The sequence below is a fragment of the Chiloscyllium punctatum genome, chromosome 17 (assembly GCF_047496795.1).
Source record: "Chiloscyllium punctatum isolate Juve2018m chromosome 17, sChiPun1.3, whole genome shotgun sequence".
In the NCBI taxonomy this organism is placed as follows: Eukaryota; Metazoa; Chordata; class Chondrichthyes; order Orectolobiformes; family Hemiscylliidae; genus Chiloscyllium; species Chiloscyllium punctatum.
In genome coordinates, this window is record NC_092755.1 from 94,836,701 (window position 1) to 94,860,683 (window position 23,983).

Here is a 23,983-nt window from a genome sequence, read left to right on the forward strand (position 1 = left end):
TGGATGTACAAAGAAACTTGGGGGTTTAGGTGCATAGATGTTTAAAATGTCATGAATGGATGCAGAAAATAATCAAGAAAGCTAATTGAATGTTGGCCTTTATAGCTAGACATCTGGCATACAAGGGTGAAGAAATTATGCTGCGGTTATACAAACTCTGGTTAGATCCCACTTGGAGTACCTTAGGAAGGAGACACTGGCCTTAGAGTCAGTACAATTTGGTTTACAAGAATGATACCTGGACTTCAAGAGTTAAGTTATGAGCTTACACAAATTCGACCTGTTTTGTCTAAAATGTAGAAGTTTAAGGGGTAATCTGATTGAAATCTTCAAGATACTAACAGGAAAAAACAGTGTAGCTAAAGATAAGCTATTTCCATTGGTTGGGGATGCTAGGACTAGGGGGCATAGTCTGAGAATTAGGGTCAGACTGTTCAGGAGAGATGTTAAGAAGCACTTGTACACACAAGTTTGGATGTTTGGAACACTGTTGTTAATTTTAAATAGGTGATAGATGTTTTTTATCCGTCAAAGTTATTCAGGAATATGGGACAATGATCAGCTGTGATTGTATTGAATGTTAGAATAGGTTTGAGGGGATACGTGGCCTACTCTTGTTCCTATGTTTATTAAAGCAAGGTACCTTGCAACTTCTCAAATCAACAATAAGCATAATTATGTGAATTATTTGGTGTCCAATCCAGATAGAAAAAGAATCAGTGAGCGTATTATGTCGTCATGTTGGAAGATATTACCTTAGAAATGACAGTCAAGGGAAGAGTAAAATGAAAACATCAGAACTACAGGAGAATTAATCAGAAATTAAAATTTAAAAATTGGCCCTCTCTCATGCAGATCTTAAAAGGTTAAATATCAAAGTGTTTTTATCTTCCATAAATCTATCAAAGCTATTACAGAATTATAAATCAATGTGTGGGATTGGACCAGGATAAAGGTTTTAGCTGTTCACAAGATGAATATGGAAGATGCATTATCTACAAAACAACACTCATCACAAACATGAGCAGTACAATTCTTGCAGATGAGTTGAAAGTAGGTCGTAAGATCATAAAAATTTAAGCAGAGTAGATCATTTCATTCATCAAGCTTACTGGATGGTGGAACAATATTGTGAATGATCTGATTGCAGCCTTAACCCCATTTTCCTGCCTGTCCCCAAATACCCTTGAATCACCATTGTCACTTTGCAGACTGGGACATGACTTGATTATAATGACAGCTTTCCCAAATACTGTTTGTGGAAGTTAAACGTGTGTGAGTCTCAGTTTGTAAAATGGGTTCCAGGATTATTTACAATGGCACAGCCTTATGTGTCTTATATCGCTACGTTGGTCTGCCCCTGGGTTTTTAAAATTTTGATACGATGACTGTTTGTTTCGAGGCTGTTCTCAACCCACCTTGGAGGGCAATTATGGATGGGTAACACATGCTAGTCTCACAAGTAGTGCTCACATCCAATGAATGAAATGAAAAAACATGCTTCAAGCAAATGATGTCTTCTTCATGAAGATGGACAGAGGTAATCTTTTTGCTTCTGTTTGTTACCCCATTTGTCTGTAAACAATATAATCTAAAAAAGATTAACAGATGGATTTCAGTGATAAATAATGGTTCATAAATAAGGTATGGTTGAAGGCTGAATTGATTAGTTTTTAGCAATGATACAGGACCAGGATTTTTTTAAAAAAGAATCAGTTAACATTTTGGGATTGGGTGAATCAACTTATTTTTAGAGTGTTGCAGTTTGCTTTAGAATATTGTGGAATATTGTGGATTATCTCAGTTGTTGTGGACTTTGTCAAAGTTGTCAATGGGAGTACAGTTTTTTTGAGCAGGTTGTTAGATATATCATGGCCAGAATCTTCCTCAATGAGATGGAAGCTGTTAATAAAATACTGTAGTTTGTTTTTTCAGCTGTCTGGTTACATAAAACATTAAGCAGGACAAAACCACAAAGAAGGGATATATAATTGTAATAGTATTGAGTTGACATCTATTCTGCAGCAGAGTTGTTAATTGTTTTCGCTGTCCCTGCTGATTAACACTATGTTAAATGCTATGCCTTAACAAACAGATATTCACCTAAATCTGCTGCAAGAAATGCTGCCTTATAGAAGGAAAGGGGCAGTATTAAGTTACCATAAAGGTGACAATGACCATTTTTTGGCTTCACGCTGTTTCAAGGCTGGAGAAGGCAATATTGAAACATTTTCAATTCACTGTCCACTGTGCAAGGTAAATCACTGAGGCTCTATATGCAGTAAGAGCTGAGTACACTTCATTTTCACTTCCCCATGTGAAGCTGACAAAGCAAGCTTCACAAAGAGGGCATGCCTCTCCATGATGCAGGTACCATTGACCGAACACATGTTGCTTTGTGAGTACAGCATATAAATTCTGAAGCATACCATAATAGGAAAGGATTGCACTTTCTGAATATCCAGATTATGGTGACAACAATTAGCACACCATGAAAATTTCTTGGTGTTCTGGTAGTAATCATGATGCCTTAATTATGCAGCAGTCTACTGTATCAGGTGCATTGCCACAAACCACAGGGTGGCTACTGGCTTCCTGGCAATATCGCTCAATACCAAGCTCTTGACTTTGATATATAATACTTCAAACAAACCATTCTGATAATGATTACAAAACTCAACTTTTTCATTCCATTAGTAACTATTTTCTCTGTTTGTCCTCTGGCTCCTTTGCAGTACTACTCAAGTACCTGCCGCATGACTGATGATGCTCTGCTGATTTTCAACTGGGGAGACTACACATGACCTTGGAGAATAATTTTGGGTACCTTTGACCTTAAAAGATACATCTTTGAAGAGCAGAGTTAATAGTTTCCAAGCCAGTTGAAGAGATTGAATTTGAGAGTCATCAATTATTTCATGAACCTCACCCTTCACTTTCCATGCTAAATGTTTCAAGTGCACAATTTAATAGCAAACTTCTATTTATTCTTAAATATGAATAAAAAACATTTTTATACATACATACACATAGGACCCTGTGAACCCCTTTGATGACTGATCTTTGTATCTATGAAGGAAACCTTGTCGCACTGCAGATACTTGTCCAAGATCCATCTCAGGACTTGATAGTCAATGAAGGTGAATTCGTAACACAGTCTAGGAGGTCAAGTATAAACCTATAAATCCTTCCAACGTGTGTCAATGGCAGGTGGTTAGAGCAAGAGAGATTTCTGGTTCTGAAGAAGAGTCATTGGATTCAAGATGAGTTTTTTTATTCACTTGTGGGACGTGGGTGTCACTGGTTGGCCAGCATTTCTTGCTGAGAAGGTGGTGATGAGCTGCCTTCTTGAAACATTGCAGCCCACATGCTGTGGGTTAACCCACAATGCCCTTAGAGAGGAAATTCCTGAATTTTGACCCAATCAGTACCTCTGGGTTTCTCCAGCACTTTCTGCATTTATTTCAAATATCTACCATCCATAAGTATTTTATTCTAACTCCTTACTAAAAGGTTTGAATACAAGAGCAAGGAAGTTTTACTGAAGATGTACTAGTCTTGAATGAGACCTGGAGTATTATGTGCAGTTTTGGTCTCTTTTCCAAATATTTGCCATAGAGGGAGTACAATGAGGGTTTACAAGATTCTTGGAAAGGAGAAATTTGTCATCTGAGGTGAGATTGCATTGTCTGCGTCTGTATTTACTGGAGTTTTGAAAAATGAGAGGGGACCTCATTCAAATGTACAAACATCTGACAGGTCTGGACAGAGTCAAAATTTCTTCATGCAAGGGGGTGCTGGACCTGTGGAAATCTTTACCACAGGAGGCTGTAGAGGCCAAGTCTTGATTATATTTTAGAAAGAAATAGACAATTTTTTAGAGGCTAAAGTTGTCAATGAGTATGGGGAGAAAGAGCAGGAGTAAAGCATTGTGATCAAGAATCAGTCATGTTCTTGTTGAATGGTAGAATGGGTTCAATGAGCTGACAGGCCTTCTCTTGCTCCTTTTTGTACATTTTTCTATGCATTTGAGACCAGTTATGCACTGGAAAGAAATAGCTACAGACATAACATGCACGTCAAAACACATGTTGCCACAGAAACTTACAATCTGAGTGAACTGTAACACACCATTTGAAACTATGATGCCGAATTTGCAGCTAATGTCTTTGCTTTCACTACCGTACTCATATATTGGGCGACTTCTATTTGTGCTGCAATTGAAGCTGAGATATTAAGCATCAAACACTCACCATGTTTAGATCTTGTTGCGCCTGCCACACAGTGTGTTGCAATTCTTATATCCAACAAAAGAACTGAGAGTCAACTCTTAATAATAGTAAAACAACAATATTTATCTATTTAACACAGTTAATACTACCACAACAAAATACACTGTAAACTAACAAATTACACTACAATTCTATCTGTGCTTTAATTTAACTCGGGGTGATTATATACCACCACACTTGCTCCACATGATGATGTTGTGTGGTCTTCTCCTGATGGTCTCAAGGTTGTCTTCTCTTCTCGGTGTTTATTCTCGAGTTATCGCCATGCATGGTGTGGTGGTGATTCTTATACTCCAAAGTCTTCATGCTTTTTTGGAAGGATCTTCACCGTTCACCAATGGATCAATCAGGCTCGATCACCCAGATCGATCAGACACAACCAGGCATTGGCATGTTGATGGCAGAGTAGTCCTTAGGCCTCCATTCCTGGAGGTGCTGGGTGCACAAAGCCTCCTCCAAATAAGGGTGAGAGGCACCCCCACGTCTGGAACACACTTTGATGTTTCCAAACGCCTTGAGGATGACATTCCATTGACTCTATTCAAACTCAAATTCGGCTATATATTGTGGTGTCTGCAGCTACCAAGTTTGTTTGCAAACTGTCTGTTGGTAGCTGCAGCCTTTGTGGATTATGCAGCATGCTGATTAACACAGTCACTTAAGTCAAGGTTGTTTTCCATTTCTCAGCATGCTTTAGTCCTTGTCCATTTTATTCAAATCCATCATAAATGGTATCATTTTGGGCAGCCCGTCTAGCCATAGTCCCTCCTTTTGATCCTGAATGTGAAGCATGGTGGATTACACAATAAAAGACCAATCTCTGTGCACTGACTACATGATCATCCAGGCTCAAGCAAAGCACAATATATGCTAAAACAACTAAACTGTTCCAGATAGCATATGAGAAAATCACACCTAACTCAGATCAAGCAAATACAGTAAACTAAAATAAATAAGGTGTCAGAGAAATGCCAAATACAAAAGCAAATTCATTAAGAAAAATGAAATGGAAAGGCTGATCAATGCTATAAAAACACAAAAAAGAAAGAAATCTTTAATAAACAAATTTGAACAAGCATTACAGAACATTTTACACACAGTGGTAACTAAGGTTCACTAGGCCTAGTGAAATACGTACAAGGTTTTAATAAGTTTGGGAAGATCTTAAGTTGAGTGGGGTCTCTAGATCCAGTTTGTTTGACAGCTCGTTCTTTCTCCAGGCAAATTTGACAGTGAGGATGGTGAGGTATACCAGGGTAACCAGAGTCAGCAACATGGACATTTGTGACACAAAACAGACCAGGGATGGATTATATGTTGGAGCCTCTGACCCAGAAATCCTCCTAACCAAGTCATTACTTTGATTTCCCTTACTCACCTGCTGTATTATCTTGGTGAGGGTTTATGGGCAGTAGCCAACCGGGTTCGGATTTGGCGTAACTCCTCCAGCAGGAGTTGGAGACCAATGGTGTACTTCTCCAGATATTCCTCCAGTGTTTGTCGAAGTTCCTCACTCGCACTGAATTCCACCCTCTCCCTCTTATGTATATTTATCAACTGAATTGGGCCTATGCTGGCAGGTATGTGTGGCTTAATACAGAAGGTGTTGTTAGTGATAAATATATTGGGTTATCACATACTGATATGTGCTAAGTGAGGTTGTGAGGCAATATTCTCTTCTCCCCTGTAAGCTTCTAGGGTTACATCGGTGTCCAGATTGTGAGCCTCTATGAGGCAATTCAGGCTGGTGCTTGTTTTGAATTACACAGTGCGTGTTCATTCAAATAAGTTGAGTACAGGCATATTAGCATTGTATTAGTTTGTTGACACTGGTGCAAAGTGGTGCCTATGAGCCTCCCTTCCTTCTCTACTGCATATGGTAAGGTGCCATCATATCCTATCCATAGATCCTCCTGGATGGTGACTATGTTTTCTACTTTGAACATCCTTAATCCAATTGTCGTCTGTGATTATTGGGAGTCCTAATACCATCCCTAAAACTTTCCCAGGAATTCTTTTACAGTCATTGTTGAACCACACTCTGGTCAGTTGCCTCAGTTGGCAGTCTGATAATTTGGGGTGTTTCTTTCCCCTGAATAAATTTTCTACCTGTTCGTTGTTGATCCAGGATGAGACCTGTCCCTGTCTAGCCTGCTCAAGATTTTCTGTCAACTGTTCTGTCATCCACTGTCCATATTTGCTGCACATGATCTGATTCTGTTGTCTACTGTCATCTCCTAATTTCCCTTTTATTATCTAGTGTATTGTTTTAGCATGTTCTTCTAGCAGAGCTACCATAAGGCTACTGGCTTTATTTCCAACTAGTTCCCCTTTGGCATTCTACCAACTATTCCTCTTACTTGTGTTCAAGGTCTACTATACTTGTCAGGTCAGGACTCTGAACTTAATGTCCAGGTTGGCCAAATCAAGGGCATTAATGGTTGATACCCCTGCTCCATACGCTGTCGCTAAGTCATCTGGTATTTTCCTTTTTTGTTGTTTCGCTGATCTGGGTTTGGTCTTTCTGTGGTCTGTTCCTATCTCTCGTCCAAATAATTTACGGGTCAAGTGGAGGTACAATCTTTTAAGTTGGAGAGAGCACCACTCTGGCAGTTGGGTTCCTGCTAAATTCACCATCAAAGGTACCAGTTTGTGATGGATGTTATCATACAATATTTTCCCAGTAGGTTTTAAAACTTGTCTGCTTTGTGGACCATGGCTGGCATCAGGGCAAACGGGTTGAGGTGGCTCTACAGCTAGTTTCAGGCCATTCATAATTTCGTACGGAATGAACTTACCCTTTATGAGTTTCCCGGGATATCGCTGCCCAAGTTCCAATCCCTTTTCTGGGCAGCACTCATTGTTTGAGAATCCCCACCAATCACTGGTGATTTCCACGCTCAGGTAGCAAACATCTAAGCGCACTTTTTTTATATACTGCCCCACTGGCTGTTACATCCGAACATTATACTTTTATTGGGGTGTACTCATAACACACCATTCTCACATTCGCCTGTGTACGGTGGGCCAAGCCATAGGTATTTTGGGTACATATGTCCTGATCTGTTTGATGTCTCATGCATGTTGTTCCTGGTGACAATTAGGATCTTGATGAGGTATACCTTGATTGTGTTTCGTGTGGTCATGATTGTTCTGGAGAGAGGTTAAGGTTGTTTCTGTTGTTATTCTTGTCTAATATCTGAATAGTTTCAAACTAATATAAAGTATATGCCCCAACCCACTTTTGTTCAAAACCAAATAACAAAAAAAAAGAGTGGGAACCCCATTTGAATGTTGAGTCAGGTTTAGAGGCCTGTGAGGCTGCAACCTCGGTTTCTAGTAGTAGAGGCTAAGGTGGTTGAAACAACCAGAATGTAAAGTGGTCAGGGAAGACTGAAATGAGGTGCTCATGACAACCAATGACTTAAGACAAGTAAAGATGAAATGGCCCTGCCTGAAGTACTTAGATGAGGTGTTCAACACGACCGGTGATTTAAATATGAGTGAAGGTGAAGATGATCTCAAGAGACCAACAATTTAACTAGCAGTGAAGGTGAAGACGACCGTAAGAGACCAATGATTTAAATATAAATGAAAATGAGTGGGCAATGGAAGAATTGTAACCTGACTAATCACACCAGCATACACAGAAATAAGAGTTGGAAGACTTGTGAAATGCATGTGAGTATGGACCATCAGAGACAGTTGCACCTTGCCTTGGGTAGCTAATAGGAACTGTTTCATCACTTGGATTAGTGAATGAGTGCATTTGTCAAATAAACAGCCAACAGAAACTTATCAGTGTGTTCTGAATCCTCTGTGGCAATAGTGGCAATATTAGTGGCAATATTGAATCCTCTCAACTCCCATGTTTGTGCCCAGTCATTCCTTCTTGTAGTGACAGGGAACTATCATTCGGGAGTCTGAGTTAGTCTGTTTTTATATAGTCTGCATTCGCCTTTTTATAGTGTAATGGGTTCATGATGCGGGTATGTCGTTTGGGGTGTGAGTTATAGTGAGTCAGGGATGTTTGATCTGCCTGTCGGAGAGTCCTGTATTGGTTAGACTGAGGGAGATGCTTAACATGTCCGTGTGGTTACTTAGTAGCAAGTCATTCCAAGTTTTTAGAAAGTTTGCCATTGACTCATCTACAGTGTCCGGGGGCTCCTTAGACATTGAAGCTGCATTGGAGGCAGTGATGGAATGGTATGGACTTTGTCAGCAGTACAGCTGACTGAGAGGATGTGTCTGGGGGTATCCTTGTTCTTGTTGTCTGTTCTAGGGCAGTGTCATCCACCATAAATATTAAGATGGTGAGAATGGCTGTATTGTGTGCTATAGGCTTTTAAGTGGTTTACATGGTACCAGCCGGTTTTTCTCGTGGCTAGTAGAACCTTGTATATTGAGGAGTTTGCCTTATCCACCACAGTGTGAATATTTAGGGGAGAGAAAGGAATTAGGGTTATTGGTCTATAGCATCATCTGGTGTGCTACTGGGTATTCGACAGGGTTAACTTTGCTATCGGGCCTAGATTAGAGTAGTGCTGGAAAAGCACAGCAGGTCAGGCAGCATCCAAGGAGCAGGAAAATCGACGTTTCAGGCAAAAGCCCTTCATCAGCTCGACTTACACAGAGATGTCGCACACTATATAGGGAATTCTATGGTCTGCACCCAAAACAATCCAGACAGGTACACCCAAAAGAGAGAACTGAGACACATCCATCCAGTGGAAGGGCCCTGAACAAATCTATAAATTGACTATATCGGTAACTGTAACTTTGCTATCGAAGTATGCCTGACTTACTTTCCTTCTAGTCCCTAACCTGAGAGCTGCTGCCAGCTGAGTGGCCTTGATATTCTTGATGAGCTGCTGCACCAATTTTTCATGGTTGAGGGCAGTAAGGGCAGGTTCCATGAGGTTGAGGCCAAACAAAGAGTCGACTCCCTTCATGGCTTGGCCTTTTGTCAGGATATGGAGGGGTATACCCTGTGAATCGGGAGATGGTGTTGCATACCATCGTGAGGACAAACAGAGCACTGCTCTGCCTTCCTAACCATCTGTTGCACTGCCTTCCTAGCCATCCCTTCAAGGGTACAGTTCATCCTTTCCACAATCCCACTGCATTGGGAGTTGGTATTCAGTGTGGAATTTCTGTTTGATACCAAGCATAATCATCACATTTTACATGATTCAACTGGTGGAATGTGTTCCCTGATCTGACTTGATACTGCGAGGTAGACCCCATCTTGCAAACACCTGTTGAGTTAGGATCTGTGCGGTTGCTTTGGCTATATTTCCCCTAACAGGAAAAGCCTTCACCCATTTTGCGAAAGTGTCTATGATGACTAGGATGTAGATATATCCATTCTTACATGATGGCAGTCAATTTGTAGATTTGTTCAGGGCCCTTCCACTGGATGGATGTGTCTCTGTTCTCTCTTTTGGATGTACCTGTCTGGATTATTTTGGGTGCAGATCAGATAATTCCCTATATAGTGTGCTACATCCCTGTGTAACTCGGGCCACCAACACAGTTCTTTTAGTTGTTCTGTAGTGGCCTCTATTCCCTGGTATCCATGCCTATCATGGTATTGATATTTTTTTTGTTCCTGTCTTGCATAGGGACTACATAGACTCCTGCTTTTAGAACTAACCCGTCCCATACTTGTAGGGAATCCTTCTACCTAGTGTAGGTATCTGGATAAACTGATCCCACAATTTGTTTTAAGGACTCATCGCAGTGTTGTGCTTGCCTGAGGTCCTCTATGTTTGACTGACAGTGACTGCATTGGCCTGCTTACCTATGGATGGCTGCCAGAATTCTCCTACACGAGCACCTCTTTTGGCTAATACATCTGCTCTGCGGTTACCTTCTGTTGACGCTTTGTCGAAGCTTCTAATTTTAATTATGCCATATTCCCTTCCACTGGCAGTCTGCAGTATGTACTTTAATAAGGAGGCTGATGGTAGGAGTTTCCCATCAGCAGAAATAAAACCTGTAGCCTCCCATAATGATAAGAATTCAGTGAGGCTGTTGCACAGCACATGCTATCAGAATATATATTTCTGGGGTGGAGGGAACAGATCAGGGTGGCTGACTACATAGGCGACAGCTGCTAGTTCCACAGCTTGGGCACTTTGATGGCTGGGTAATTTTAAAGCTAGTTCAACTAATGGCTATCCTTAAGTGTCAGTCATGTATAACCCACAGCTAGTGATCCGAATGCCATCCTCTATTGTGGAGGATCCATCTACATAAACTCTGACGGCTGTATCTGCCTGGTTATCTTTTTGTCTCATTCCTAACTGTTTTTCCTGCTGTTTAGGCATAAAAGGGCTGGTGAGGTGTTCAATGGTTATGATTTGGTAGTCATGTGGGTCTCCTCCATAATTTAGGTTATTACCTAGGAAGGTGGACACCTTGGTACATTTGACTGTGATGTCCCGACTTCAAGCAGTAGAGTCCATCATGCAGCTCAAATCTGGTTCACTGAGTCATCTTTGATTTGGCCATCCGGCAGGAGCTGGATTGAGGTATGCTTGGTCAGTGGGTTTAAACCAATGATATAGTTGAAATATTGGACTGTCCAAAAGACTGCAACGAGATGTTGTTTACACATAGAAAACCCTTGTTCCACAGGCTGTAGGACTTTGGAGGCTTAGGCCACTGTGCCTTGCCTACCGTGCCTCTCTTGTAGTAGAACAGCAACTGTCATCTGATCTGTGGCTGCAACTTCTAGGGTATATGGTAATACATGGTTTGGCACTAGAAAGGCGAGTGCTGTTCCGAGGGCGTGTTTAAATCAGTTACTGCCACTATGTGTTGAAATGTCTAATTCCAGGCAGCGTTCTTTTTTTTAGCAATCTTGAGAGTGGGGCTGCCTTGGTAGCAAACCCATCAGTGTGTAGTAGGAAGTCAGGACTGCAGATGCTGAAGATCGAGAGTGTAGTTATGGAAAAGCACAGCAGGTCAGGCAGCATCCGAGAAGCATGAGAATCAATGTTTCGGGCATAAGCCCTTCATCAGGAATCTGTGGTTCCTGTAGTATCTTACTAACCTTAGGAAAGATCAAAGTGCTCAAATGTCTCTTGGGAGTGAGAGTCATTCAATGGTCTCTATTCACTTTTGGTCTATCTTCCTTTTCCTATCATGCCCTAATATTCATGATTTGGAGATGCTGGAGTTGGACTGGGGTGTACAAAGTTAAAAATCACACAACACCAGGTTACAGTCCAACAGGTTTAATTGGAAGCACTAGCTTTTGGAGTGCCGCTCGACAACCACCTGATGAAGGAGCGGCAGTCCAAAAGCTAGTGCTTCCAATTAAACCTGTTGGACTGTAACCTGGTGTTGTGTGACTTTTATCTTTGTCTCCTAGTATGCAACTCTTGGCTATAGAACTTATGCCTTTTTCAAGTTTATCTTACATCCTAGCTTGTGTAACAGTTCGAGTTACATTTAAGAGCTGAATGTGCTCCTCCTTTATTTTTGGCTGTAGAAGTAGGTCGTCTATATATTGTATTACACAGTTGGTCCAGGAAAACCCTTGTAGTCCCTTAGGGTAGATAAGTCCAGGTGCATTGTTGTTCCTAGAAGGTAAACATAAATTTCTACTGGCAGGACCAATTCAAAGTTATGACCAGAAGCCATTATTGATATCAAGTACTGTGAAGTATTTCGCTTGTGGCTCGTTTCATTATTGTGGCTGGGCTGGTAGTTACTGGTAGTGCAGTGAGAGGGGTACTTTATTAAGCTCACAATAATCAGTGGTTAAACGACATGAACCATCTGGCTTCCTGACCAGCCAAATTAGAACGTTATTAGTGGAGGCCACTGGTTGCAGCACTCCTTGCTGAAACAGAATATCAATCACCTTAGCCACCTCTCCCTGTGCCTGTCTGGGGAAACTGTATTGTCTTTGTGGTTTTGGGTCAGGCCCCTGGATTATCACCTCTCCCAGGATATGCTCACAATCAGGTTTATGTTGGGCGAATACCCTTTTGTGTTTATAATTATCTCTCTCATAGTCGGATCCTTGGTCATTGTTAGGGGATTAACCTGAAACTCTTCTATGTACAGATTCAATTAGCACAACTGCCTGCTGAAATGATGGGTGGGACTACATTGCTAGTCAGAGACAGTTGCCATATGCAGGTATTCACTGAATCAAAAGCAAAATTGCATCTAGTCATGTAATTGATACCAAGTATATGTACTGCACTTGGGGGAAGATTGACTAAAAAAGCAGAATGCTGACATGTAATGACATCTAGTTTAAATTCTATCAGTTTTATAATGTACTCTTCCTGTACATTGAGAGTAAACCCATTTAAAGCAATAGTCCCTGTGGTCTGCCGGGGGAGATTATTGAACCTAGAGGTGTTTGGGTTGTGTGGGAACCTCCAGTATCCCAAAGGAATTTGACAGGGCGGCCTCCTTCCTCAACATTGACTAGTGGTCTCCCAATGACAACCACCTGATGAAGGAGCACGACTCTGAAAGCTAGTGCTTCCAAATAAACCTGTTGGACTATAACCTGGTGTTGTGTGATTTTTAACATTGTGCACCCCAGTCCAACACTGGCACCCACAAATCATCCCTTCATAATGACATTGTATGCTTACCCATAGCAAATGGGCTGCAGAAGTTTAAGAAGCAATTTAGCACACTGTCTCAATGGCAAATAAGAATGTGCAGTGATGCCCAAATTCCATGAACAAATAAAAAACAGCTAAACAAAATGCAGTCTCTCTGAATGCATAAGACATTCAAGAAAAGGGTTATGATCAGAATGCATAAATTGAGGTAAGTTTAATTGCCATTACAGAGATGTGGCAACAGTGTGACCCATATTCAGAATTGAATATCCAAGGATAACCAGCATTTTGGAAGGATAGATAAAAAGGAAAAGAAGGCTTGGTAACATTCTTAATAAGAGATTGGATGAATACATTAGTGAGAGAGGATCTTAGATTGAAAGACCAAGATATAAAATGAGTTTTAGTGGAAAACTTTGATGTGAGTTATTGGTAGGCCTTTGAACCCCCATACAGGCACAATATAGATCAGGCAAAAATAACGATTCATATAAAATTGGTAATATTGTAATAAATGGCAACATCAAATTATGCATAAACTGGGTTAAGCAAATGAGCATGAATGCTGTAAATGATAGTTTTCTGTAATGTGAATGAGATGAGTTTCTGAAGTAGGTATGTATTTGATCTGCAGGCTTTGTATTAGTTTCTTTTCAATGAAGTAGGATAATAAAAGCATTTCTTAAAGCACTGATTCGGTAATGACCTGCATATGCAATGTTGAAGCAATATTTGTCTTCTGTACTTGTTGGAAATGGGATTGACATTCAGCTGGTTACTATGCATAATAATTGATGTAGTATTTTTTAAAGTTAAAATTTGTTTCTTTTAAACTACAGAAATAGCCTCTGAAACAGTTGTTCTCGATCCACTGAAGAGAGTCGATGATGGTTCAGTGAAATCAATTTGGGGATCTCGACAAAGGGCAGAATCCTCTTGTTTGGATTGTCACTCATTTAGTACTGACTCGGACTTGAAAAATGAAAGTTACAAAGATTCCAAAAAATATATGACATCTAATGGTTCCAGGGGCACATTAGAAACCCACAAGATAATTTCAACACAATACAATGATGCATTGCAGCAGAATAATCCTTCAAGTCTCAACAATGAAAATACCAGTATAAAAGAAACTGAAGTTTTTAGAAAAAATAGGTGTGCCTCAATTAATAACAATGAGAATGTCATCGCAGGACCTCTTACACCTGAAAGGGAGGATATGGATAGCATTTTCCAGCCAGAGATAAGTTCCAGGAACGTGAATCTGGGCTCTGTCCAAAACTGGTTGAATTCTGACATCAATGATAATATACCTTCAGCAACTACAGGAAGAGCCAATGACAACAATGAAGAGAACACATGCTTCATGACACTTGACAATAAGGTAAACTTTCTAGCAAAGCTACAAAATTGGAGTCCCTTCTTTCCTTAAAAAGTTACTTTAAAAAAATTTTGTGGACAGTGTGTTATAATGCAACCTATTCCTAAATTAAATATATTAGAGATGTGGAGACAAAAGTAATGCCTGTCAGGAAGAGACTTATAGGAGGTTTTTGTAAAGTTGGGCTTTAAAGGTGGCAATATAAATCAAGATAGAAGAGTTTACAGATTGTACAATAGTGGATGACTGATGGTCGATTAATAATTAAATTCAGCCAATCAATAGTTAGCCAAGAAGAAAGTGAAGAGTATTGAAGATGGAACATACAATGGACAATGGCTGTAAACCTATCCAAAGGAAATTAGGGATGGCAGTAATTGGTGGCCCAACCAGCGACATATCTGGTGAATCAATAATTCTTAAAAATGCAATGCAATACAAAACCATGTATGGTAAACAAAGTGAGAATTTTAATATTCATGTATTAATGGATAGGGAGTTATTGAAGGCTCAGCAGTGATAGGTATGTTAAGTTGTCTAGGTTTACAGCAGGAAAAATGTAACAGATATGCTGGCATTTATATACAGTAAAACTTGGAAAGCTGATGAGGAACACTTTGGAAGTTAGGCCTTGAGGTGACTGAATTGTGGATGGAAGGCACAGTGGCCAGTAGACATGATCTCAGGATAGCATTGAATGATGTATGGAAAATTATATCCAAATTGAACATAAACCGACATAAAGAATGTTGGTTTATTTAGGAATAATATAACTAAATGTCTAGAAAATGAAAATAGCTGCAAATGTCAAACATAGATGTTACCTATGGCCCTCTCCCATGATAATTTATTTGATATATCTGTTAACAGTGTGCATTGAGACATATCAATTGTAAACTTAGCTTTGATCTCCAGTAAATGAAAATGTTGTGAAAGGAGAGCTACAGAAAGCTGCATTTTTCACGACAGATCTAGTCAAATGATATCAGACATGAGGAACAGACAAATCAAAAATAAAGGTAGAATGTGAAGTTGGGGTTTTGAGTTTCAAATATGACTATATATGCAAACATGTAGTGCTAAAAACCAGGGAAGGCAGATAAGCAAAACTAATATAAATAATAGACTAAATTGGGCATAGAGGAGTGACATTTAAGCAGATTTAGTGGAGTCAATCAGTGCCATAAGTTGTCTGGTTGCCTTTCTTCTTGTAAGATAAATCCCACAGTCATTTGTTTGCTGCAACAATAGCAGTAGTCAGGAAATTCTCTTCTAATCTGTACCAGGTTTCTATCCACAAAACACATGTAGTTCGTTAATCTTTGTAAAGATAGATTGAACTAACACTAGAGAAAGATTTGTTTGTTGAGGTCATAAACTATGTTATTGCACAGTAGGTAAAACAAATAAGAATAATAGATGTCACTTGTTATAATCAAATCAATTTCATTTGCATGGCATTACAGAACAAAAAAAATACAAAGTATAAAGAGTATGATAGCCCAATTGTTAGACTATTTACTTAATACAAGAACAAGCCCTTGTTGAACAGTACAGTTTCTACTTTTGAAATCCAGTGCCTCTTTTGATAACCCTTTTGATGCCTCTCTGCTGCATTACTGATATCTGAATTGATGCCTAAAAAGTCTTCCTTTAAAGAAACACAAATATCCAAAAGATTTGTCATTACCAAGGTGGCAGATGTCTCCTTAAACGACCAAATATTGCTGAACAACTAGCCAATGTATGAATGCTGCACAAAACATCCAACTGTGCCATTTAGTTATATATGTATTCATGTGTTTGAATGTCATGCTGACTAGTACTGTATAAACTTGTGTATATGTTGAATTTTGAAGACGGTTTTCTTAAACTGAAATTAGGGGTCGACTAATACACAGGCACAAGTTTTGAGGGGCTGAAATTCACGCTGCAGTTTGAAATACCGAATTATTAACAAAAGTCAATTTGATCGCACAACTAATCCCAGTTAAAGAAGAAAAACACAATGAATTTCAGCAAAGGTAAATACCAGATAAAAGCAAGAGACTGGTACAAAAATTTAGCAAGTCAAAGATTCATTGAAATCCTGCAAAATCACACTGTTCAACATTGTCATGAACTGGTATAATGACACACTTAAAATGAAACATTTATTAAATTCTGAATGTGTAAGCATCTTGAACTTTCTTGCCAAATTCTTCCATTTCCCTCCCATTTACTCTGTTATGAACCTCAGCAACATTAACAAATTTGTCAAAGAATTAAAGATATACCGTTATGTAGCTAATATATCTCACTTTTATTCATAATGGCACAGTTAAAATAATTAACGTTTTAATGATATTAACTTTGGATGTATAGTGAACAAAGTGTGATAAGTACCAATAGACTTAGTCTGAATGAATGAATGAATCAAAACCTGCCGTCGTAAAGCAAATGCGGTAAATAGAGTTACGAATTAACGAATGGAGGTGCGATATAGTAAACAAAGAGCAATGAATAGAATTACCTGTCTGAACAAATGAGTCAAAATGTGCCGTAGTAAACCAAGTGTTGTAAGTAGAGTTATGAATGAATGAATGGAGGTGCGATATAGTAAAAAAAGAGTGATGAATAGAGTTATGAATGAATAGGGTGTGAATGAATGAATGTGATTGAACGCATTATAGTAGGATTGACTTATACACAAGATATATGGAAAATACAAGATGTTTTGACCAAAAATAAGGGGTCAACTTATACATGAGATTGACCTATGCATGAGTATATATGCTACTTAAAACAAACATTGAAATCTCTTTTGTCCAAATTGTTTTCATGGGAAAATGCTCAAAAAATCTTGAGGCATGGCAGTGATGCATTTGATTTTCTTTGTTTCCTCATAGATCATTTATGAGGATCAAACACCAAGGAGCATAGCAACTCCATCCAAGCAGAAAGAGTTAACTGGTGAGACAGAGTATTTTGTTATTTAAATAGCCTTGTAAATACAAAACTAGTGTTATATTAATCACCAGGTATTAACCTCTGTTTGAAGGTTCCTGATGAAAGCCTTTTGCCCGAAACATTGATTTTCCTGCTCCTCGGATGCTGCCTGACCTGCTGTGCTTTTCCAGCACCACTCTGATCTAAATTCTGTTTGAACCATGTACTTGCATCAGAAGCAACTGAGCAGCTAGATGTTTTGATTGTTGGATTGATGTACTAGGAACTACGAAACCAAATATTTGTGCAGGCACAGAATTACTTAGGCCATAAAATTATTAAAGTACATTTAGCCTTTACGATACTATTAATACACAATGGGATGGCCTGAGAAATTAAGGACTGGATTTTAGCTCGGCATACCTACTTGCAGGGGAACATATCCCAAATGGTGCAATGTTTGGTCTTGGAGGAGGTAGGTATAGAATGCAGTCTGACTGCTCTCTCCCAATGCTAATCAGATGTCCATGAACTGCCAGATGCAGAAAGAAGTCTGTGTAAAAGGCAATTTCATTTAGTTGCTTTCTCAAACATTAAGTCCACCAGTGCTCAGTCCTCACATGCCTAATACCTGTACCTATTCTCTATGCCAGCATATGTTAACCCATGCTTCTACTGCTCCTTGCCCTTATACCCTTCCATGTTAACTCAGTATCTACCAGATCAATGGAGGCATAATTCAATGTAGAAATAAAATTGTAAATGTCTATTACAGACTTCATTATATATTAAAAGAGATACTTCATTCCTTTTAAAAACATTTATGTTCATAACCCTACATTAAGGAAATATCCCATGATAATCTTTTAAGCTGTTATCAGACTGAGCTTACAACTGACCCCTTTCTCCACTTTGTGATATGTAGTGGAAAGCAAGTAAACCTTAATAACATTGTGGTGATGGCAGTTTGGGTTATGTTAACAATCAGCTTTGAAAATGCTAGAACAGATTTTTTTCAAATCTCAAATAAACAGACAGGTAGTTCTTTTGATCATCAGAGGACCAGCAATATAAATAATTCAACAGCATGACAGTGCATAGATCTTATAATACTTGAGTTCAAATGTTCCCCCTAAATTAGTATCCGATATGTTGGAATCTCAATTCCACCCCCCTCACCTGGTGAAAATATGAACTGTCAGAAGTGGAGGTAGGAGTCTGAATTCTGCTCCTACCACCATTTTTAAGAGTGCCCAGTCTCCATGGCCCAGATGAAAATCACATGGAAAGTCTACATTTGAACATTGTAGTGCTTTTGCATATATCTGTAATCATTACATTTCCAATGCAATTACAAGTATGAGGTGCCTATTTGAGTGGTATTCTTATCTGACCATTAAGTAGTCTGGTAAATATATGTTGGACAATTCTAGTCACCTAATTTTCTGCATTTTTCTGCTTTTTACTTCTGAAGATCATTGATTTTTGCTGTGTTATAGCCCAATGGTAGGAATATCTTTTGTTATCTTGTTTAATTATCATTTTAATATATGAACATTGATGAGAATTTTAGTAGGCTATTAAATCGTGTAAAACAACAGTGCTAAAACTGGTCTTATCCTCTCATGGTGTTCATGCACTAATCCTTTTTAGCAGAAGTTACTGGATGATGATCCAGAGCAGTAAGAACAAATTAATTTCCTATCCATAGCTAGAGACTGCTGATACCAATTGCCGTATTCTTGCTGTTATCTTTGTTGAATAAATAAATTCTGTATAGACCCAGAATTAAAGTTGAACTTGAGGTCTTTGTGTTTGGTAGAATTTGATAATTGTTTTCCCAGCAAAGCTTTGTGCCCATTGTTACTAGTGAAAATCTTTTATGTTTCTCTGCAGTAGAGGACAAGATACATAACACGTATTCAATCTTGGTCAAATCCTTTTGATGTAATCTGTTGAGGACTTCAAAAGGAATCCAGCAGTTTTGAATGTTCACTTTGGTTGGAAAACCAGTTTGCTCTATTTCCTGCCAGTTTCTTTTTGTGAGCTTGTACTGTTTCCATTTTTGGTATGTTTACATTCATTCAGTGTGGTTTTTATTTTTGGGTGGAACACTCCAATCAGATAAACTTTATAAACATCTGCCTATTCCTTTTGAGTGTATTTGCAAAGCATAGTCTCATACATGTGCTTTCCCACACAGCAGTAAAAAGTGCACAGCAAAAAAAGGAAATGTGCCGTTTTGGCATTCAGTGGAATTGTGTAAAAGTCATGTCACTTTCTTACATTTTTTAACCTAATAAGGAATTTTTTTTCCCAGTAGGACACTCCAAACAGGACACAATACAACCTGTTATAATCAAATGCTGAAAGATTCTCTTAGTCTTTGCTGGCTTCAATTCAAAACTTAAATGAAAGCAAATCTGCACAGTTTCACAAATTGCTTTGGATGTTTTGTCATGAGTACTTATGTGAACAAATTAAACAGATAAAAAGAAACTAGTTAACTCTTTCCTTTGAAGTATTTTTCCTTGCAATCAGTTTCTGAAGACCAATGTCTTTAATTTCTAAAGACTAAGACTTCAGAAAACACTCTAATACACCTCAACAGGATTTTAGTGATTTTGAGTGTTAATAGGCTACTACAAAGACTTGGTTTAGCTTAGTTGGCTGGCTGGTATGCAATGCAGAGTGACATCAATAGTGAGGGTTCATTCCTGCACCAGCTTTGGTTACTGTAAAGGATTTCCCTTCTCAGCCTCATCCCTTGCCTGAGGTATGGTGACTCTTGTTAAACCATCACTATTTGATCTCTCTAATGAGAGACAAGTTCTGTGGTCTGGTAATACAATTGTGCAGTGCACCACAGATATGCCTGTTTCAATTGTCAACTGAATCTCAACCAAGAACATTGCCTACCAGCTCTTGGAGCTGGATATGTGGTAGGGAGCCTTAAAGGAAATAAGGAACAGCTGACCTTTAGTTTTCATCCTTTGAATCACCATTAAATAATGGTGTTTTTTGTTTTGAGATTAGTTAATTGTAGTATTCAGTGAAATGTTCTTTCCAAAATTTGATGGCATGGTAATACAACTCTAAACAGATTCTCTCCTGGTTTCACAAATTTCTACATTGAGTAACCAAGCTAATTAAATACCAGATTTGATGTTAATCTAATTTGACTGGCATTAGGACATTAAAAATGAACTCAATATTCTGGGAAAACAAAGAAAAGGTGATTAGATATTGCAATAATGTTTTTGTCTACTGGACCCGATAAGAACAGCAAGTGCAACCATGGATATTTGAGAAGGATAGAACTAATCTGTTGAATTGGAAACCTAACCAAACAGTCAATAGTTTTCCTGTAACATTTGCCATTTTATGTTTCCACATTGTCTTGCCATTATTGTTCTGTTTCTGATCGAGACATTTTGTGTGCACATCAGTGACATAGTTAAGTTTCTCTTTTCCCTCAGGTCTTTTCCAAATATATTGTGTTCATGAAATCACACCCTGGTCTCCTCAACCCATTTCTGCTATTTGTTGACCACTCAATTTTCCATCTTCTCTTCCAAGCTCATTAATGATGGAAGTATTTCTCTCTCTCTCTCTCTCTGTCTCTCTCTATATCTGTTCCTATCCTTTTCGAAATCACACCATCACTTCTTCCTCAAAGATGCCGCTTTTGACCATCTTTACAAATTACTGCTCAACCTTCTTCTCATTAAAGCTCTTAGATATGTTATTGCCTAGTAAATGATTGCTCTTCTTTCCTGCAACTGCATATTTGAGTGTTGCCATTTGGTTTCCTCTCCTGCCACATCACTAAAACAGCTCTGAACCAAGTTTTTTTAAAAAAGTGTAATTATACCACATTAATATCCCTTTAGAGGTTGATAAAAAAATTCCAGTGTCAATGTAAATAAACTGAAGAACAAACAAAAAATTTCAAACAGAAATGAACATAAATCAAAACTACAGAACAGGCAATAATGTTTTGAAGTAAAGAAAAGGTATTTTTGCATTAACTAATGAAGGCAATGAAGATACCTCATACAACTCCTTTCACGATACACCTACTTCTGGTAGATATGTTACAAGAACATGTTCCAACAGGTTCACTTTGCTTTGTAACACCAGGTTGCAACTTTCAAAATCTTTTGAAAATCAATCCATTTAACCCATATTTCAGATCTGCTTTCCACCAGTAAAGTCCACATCAGCAACTCCTTGTTCCTGTAGTCTCCAAAAGTTCCATGTGTTCTGTTGTCTTCCTTTAACTAGAAAAATGGATTCTTAACAATATCCTGCTTTCACACAGCTGTTATCTGCTTTGCCACTTTTTCTCTGTGTGTCTCTGTATCTTCAAAGAGCAGCTGTTCCTTGTACTGTCTTGTGAAAATTGGCACTGGGGCTTTCAATGGGTTTTAGTTCACTTCTCTTTCCCCATGACAACCAGATTGTGTGAACTATCTCTGTGCAGAGGTTTCAGTATGATCACTATTCTCCTATCCAAAATATTTTGTTTCACCTTAAGTTAGAGAAGGCATTTTAAAACATAACTGTGTCTTGAAAAGTCCCACTTTTATAACTGCCTGAAACATTCTCCTTCATCATTCTTCTCATGTCATGCTGCTCTTGACGTAATCAAACACATCATCCTATTGCATTGCCTCTTTTCTACTGTCTAGCTAATTGGGACAACCTGCAGTTTGACACATTCTTACCTATCCAATTTTGCCATGACATCTTAAATAGTAGCTGCCTTCTTCCTCCTGCACTGCTACCACAAAATCTATACTATGTCCCCTTAACATATCCTTCATCAAAAAGATAGCCTTATTCCACTTCTTTCACACAGTTTGTTTCTACTCCTACCTTGACCCATATCCTGCTGAGACCTCATCTGTACATTTGACATGTCCTGATTCTAATACTCCAATTTTGTGCCGGTTGGCTTCCCAACCACCACACCTGTAAACTTAAGCTCATTGCAATTTAATCTACTAACATCCTATCTAACACCAAGTGTCATTCATTCAAATCCTCATTCGTTCAGGTTTTCATGCTTACACTTACTTGTATTTTTCTTTCAGCTCTCCTAATCCTTTAGAAATATGTTCCCACTAACCTAACCTCTTGGGCATCGTCCCTCCTTTGTCCCATCATTGCCAGCTGTACCTTCACCTGTTTATCCCCATGCTCTGGACCCCTCAGTTTCCCTCTTACATTGTTTCATTTGGTTTAATATTAATTTTTAAGAAATATTTATCTGCAAAGCTCATGCCAAATAAATGTTTGAATGTAAGCCTGCAGTTAATGTACGCAGTAGTAGAGGAGTTCACTGTTGGTTTAGCCATTTGAATCATTTCACCTTGCACAGACATTGGAAGGTTAAAAACATAATAATAATTGAATTCAGAAATAACGGTTATTAGTCATCACCTCAGTCACTTTAAGGAGGTGGGGAAAACAGCAAAGGACTTGCAATGCCTTGCTTGCTCGCTGCGTAGATATCTCCCTTCTTACTCTAAAAAACAGCTTTGTATTTACTAGAAAATCTTTTCCTCTGCGGTTTGTTAAAGACACAATATAAATTACAATTTGTTATGTATTCACATTGATCTAAAGTCATGAGCATATTGAGGCTATTCTAAAACCAATAAAACTACTTACAGATGAGGATGAAAGTTTGGAAAGCCAGGCATGTATAGAAGCTGGGGACTTTCTGAACTGAGACTGCAAAAATGCTGCTTGAGCCTACAGCAAACTTGTCATAGCAGTGACACCGGCATTGTATATAGCTGAGATTGATTCTGCTATCATGTAATCTTTAAACACACATTCCTTAGGTCTGCTCTCAAAACTAGGGCTAATATGTGGAAGAAAGAAGAAGACATAATGAGGGAGGAAACTATAGAAAGCACTCTGAGCTACTGGATTCAGCAGTGTGGACTCCCATTGGAACCTGTAGCACTGATGCAGCAGAAGTGTTCATTTTGATATTTCCGCCTCACAGCATCCAAAGAACTGTGTCACAGATTTATATCTGATGTCCAGTTGTTAAGCACACAGAATCTAACCCTTTCCCTTCTTCAGAACTATAAGTATGAACAGTAACATTTAATTTATGAAGTCCCATGTGATTGTGATTTAGCCTTCTGTATGTTTATGTCTAACTGAAATGGGTTGTTCACATTGTTTTCACCAACTGGCAGATGGCTGCTATGGAGTAATCTCTGTTGCGGTATAGAAGAGTACCATATGAGGTACTGAATTTGATTTGAATAAACATTAAGCAAACTCAATACACTTATAAAAACTGATATTGTGTTTTGACAGACTTATTATGTCATAGCTTACCATCTTTGTCCACCAACTTATTTATTACAACCTTTTAAAGTAACATTGCCTCATTATTTACACTTTCTTTCCCAAGCCAAACATATTGCTTAATTTTCAACCAAGTTATTTTAATTTAAATTTCTTTGGTGGTATCAATGTCAATTTTATTCCCTGTCCTGATCATTTTCCTGACCTTGCAGAATATACAAATGACAATTTAACAGGTCCCATCAAGTAATGCTTGGCACTTGCTTGACAGTGACATATTAATCTGATGCTCGTTTTTAGAAAGAAACATTCACACACCAAGGTGGTCTTTTTCATTAGCCTATTGCCCTTCCCATAGATGGCAATTACATTTACGTTGGACATCTCAGGGGTAGTAACATAAATACTATGCTGATTAAATGACTTTTTACAAAACCACAGGCTAA

General features: G+C 38.6%; 1 protein-coding gene across 3 annotated transcripts in view; it reads left to right on the forward strand.

The window, feature by feature from the left end:
• Positions 1–23,983, forward strand: part of smtnb (smoothelin b) — a 355,969-nt gene that overhangs the window by 170,004 nt on the left and 161,982 nt on the right. For all 3 annotated transcript variants that reach the window (XM_072587983.1, XM_072587985.1, XM_072587984.1), the window contains exons 7-8: positions 13,732–14,276; positions 17,162–17,225. In XM_072587983.1, the coding sequence (XP_072444084.1) occupies positions 13,732–14,276; positions 17,162–17,225 (609 nt within the window). The remainder of the gene's footprint in view (positions 1–13,731; positions 14,277–17,161; positions 17,226–23,983) is intronic.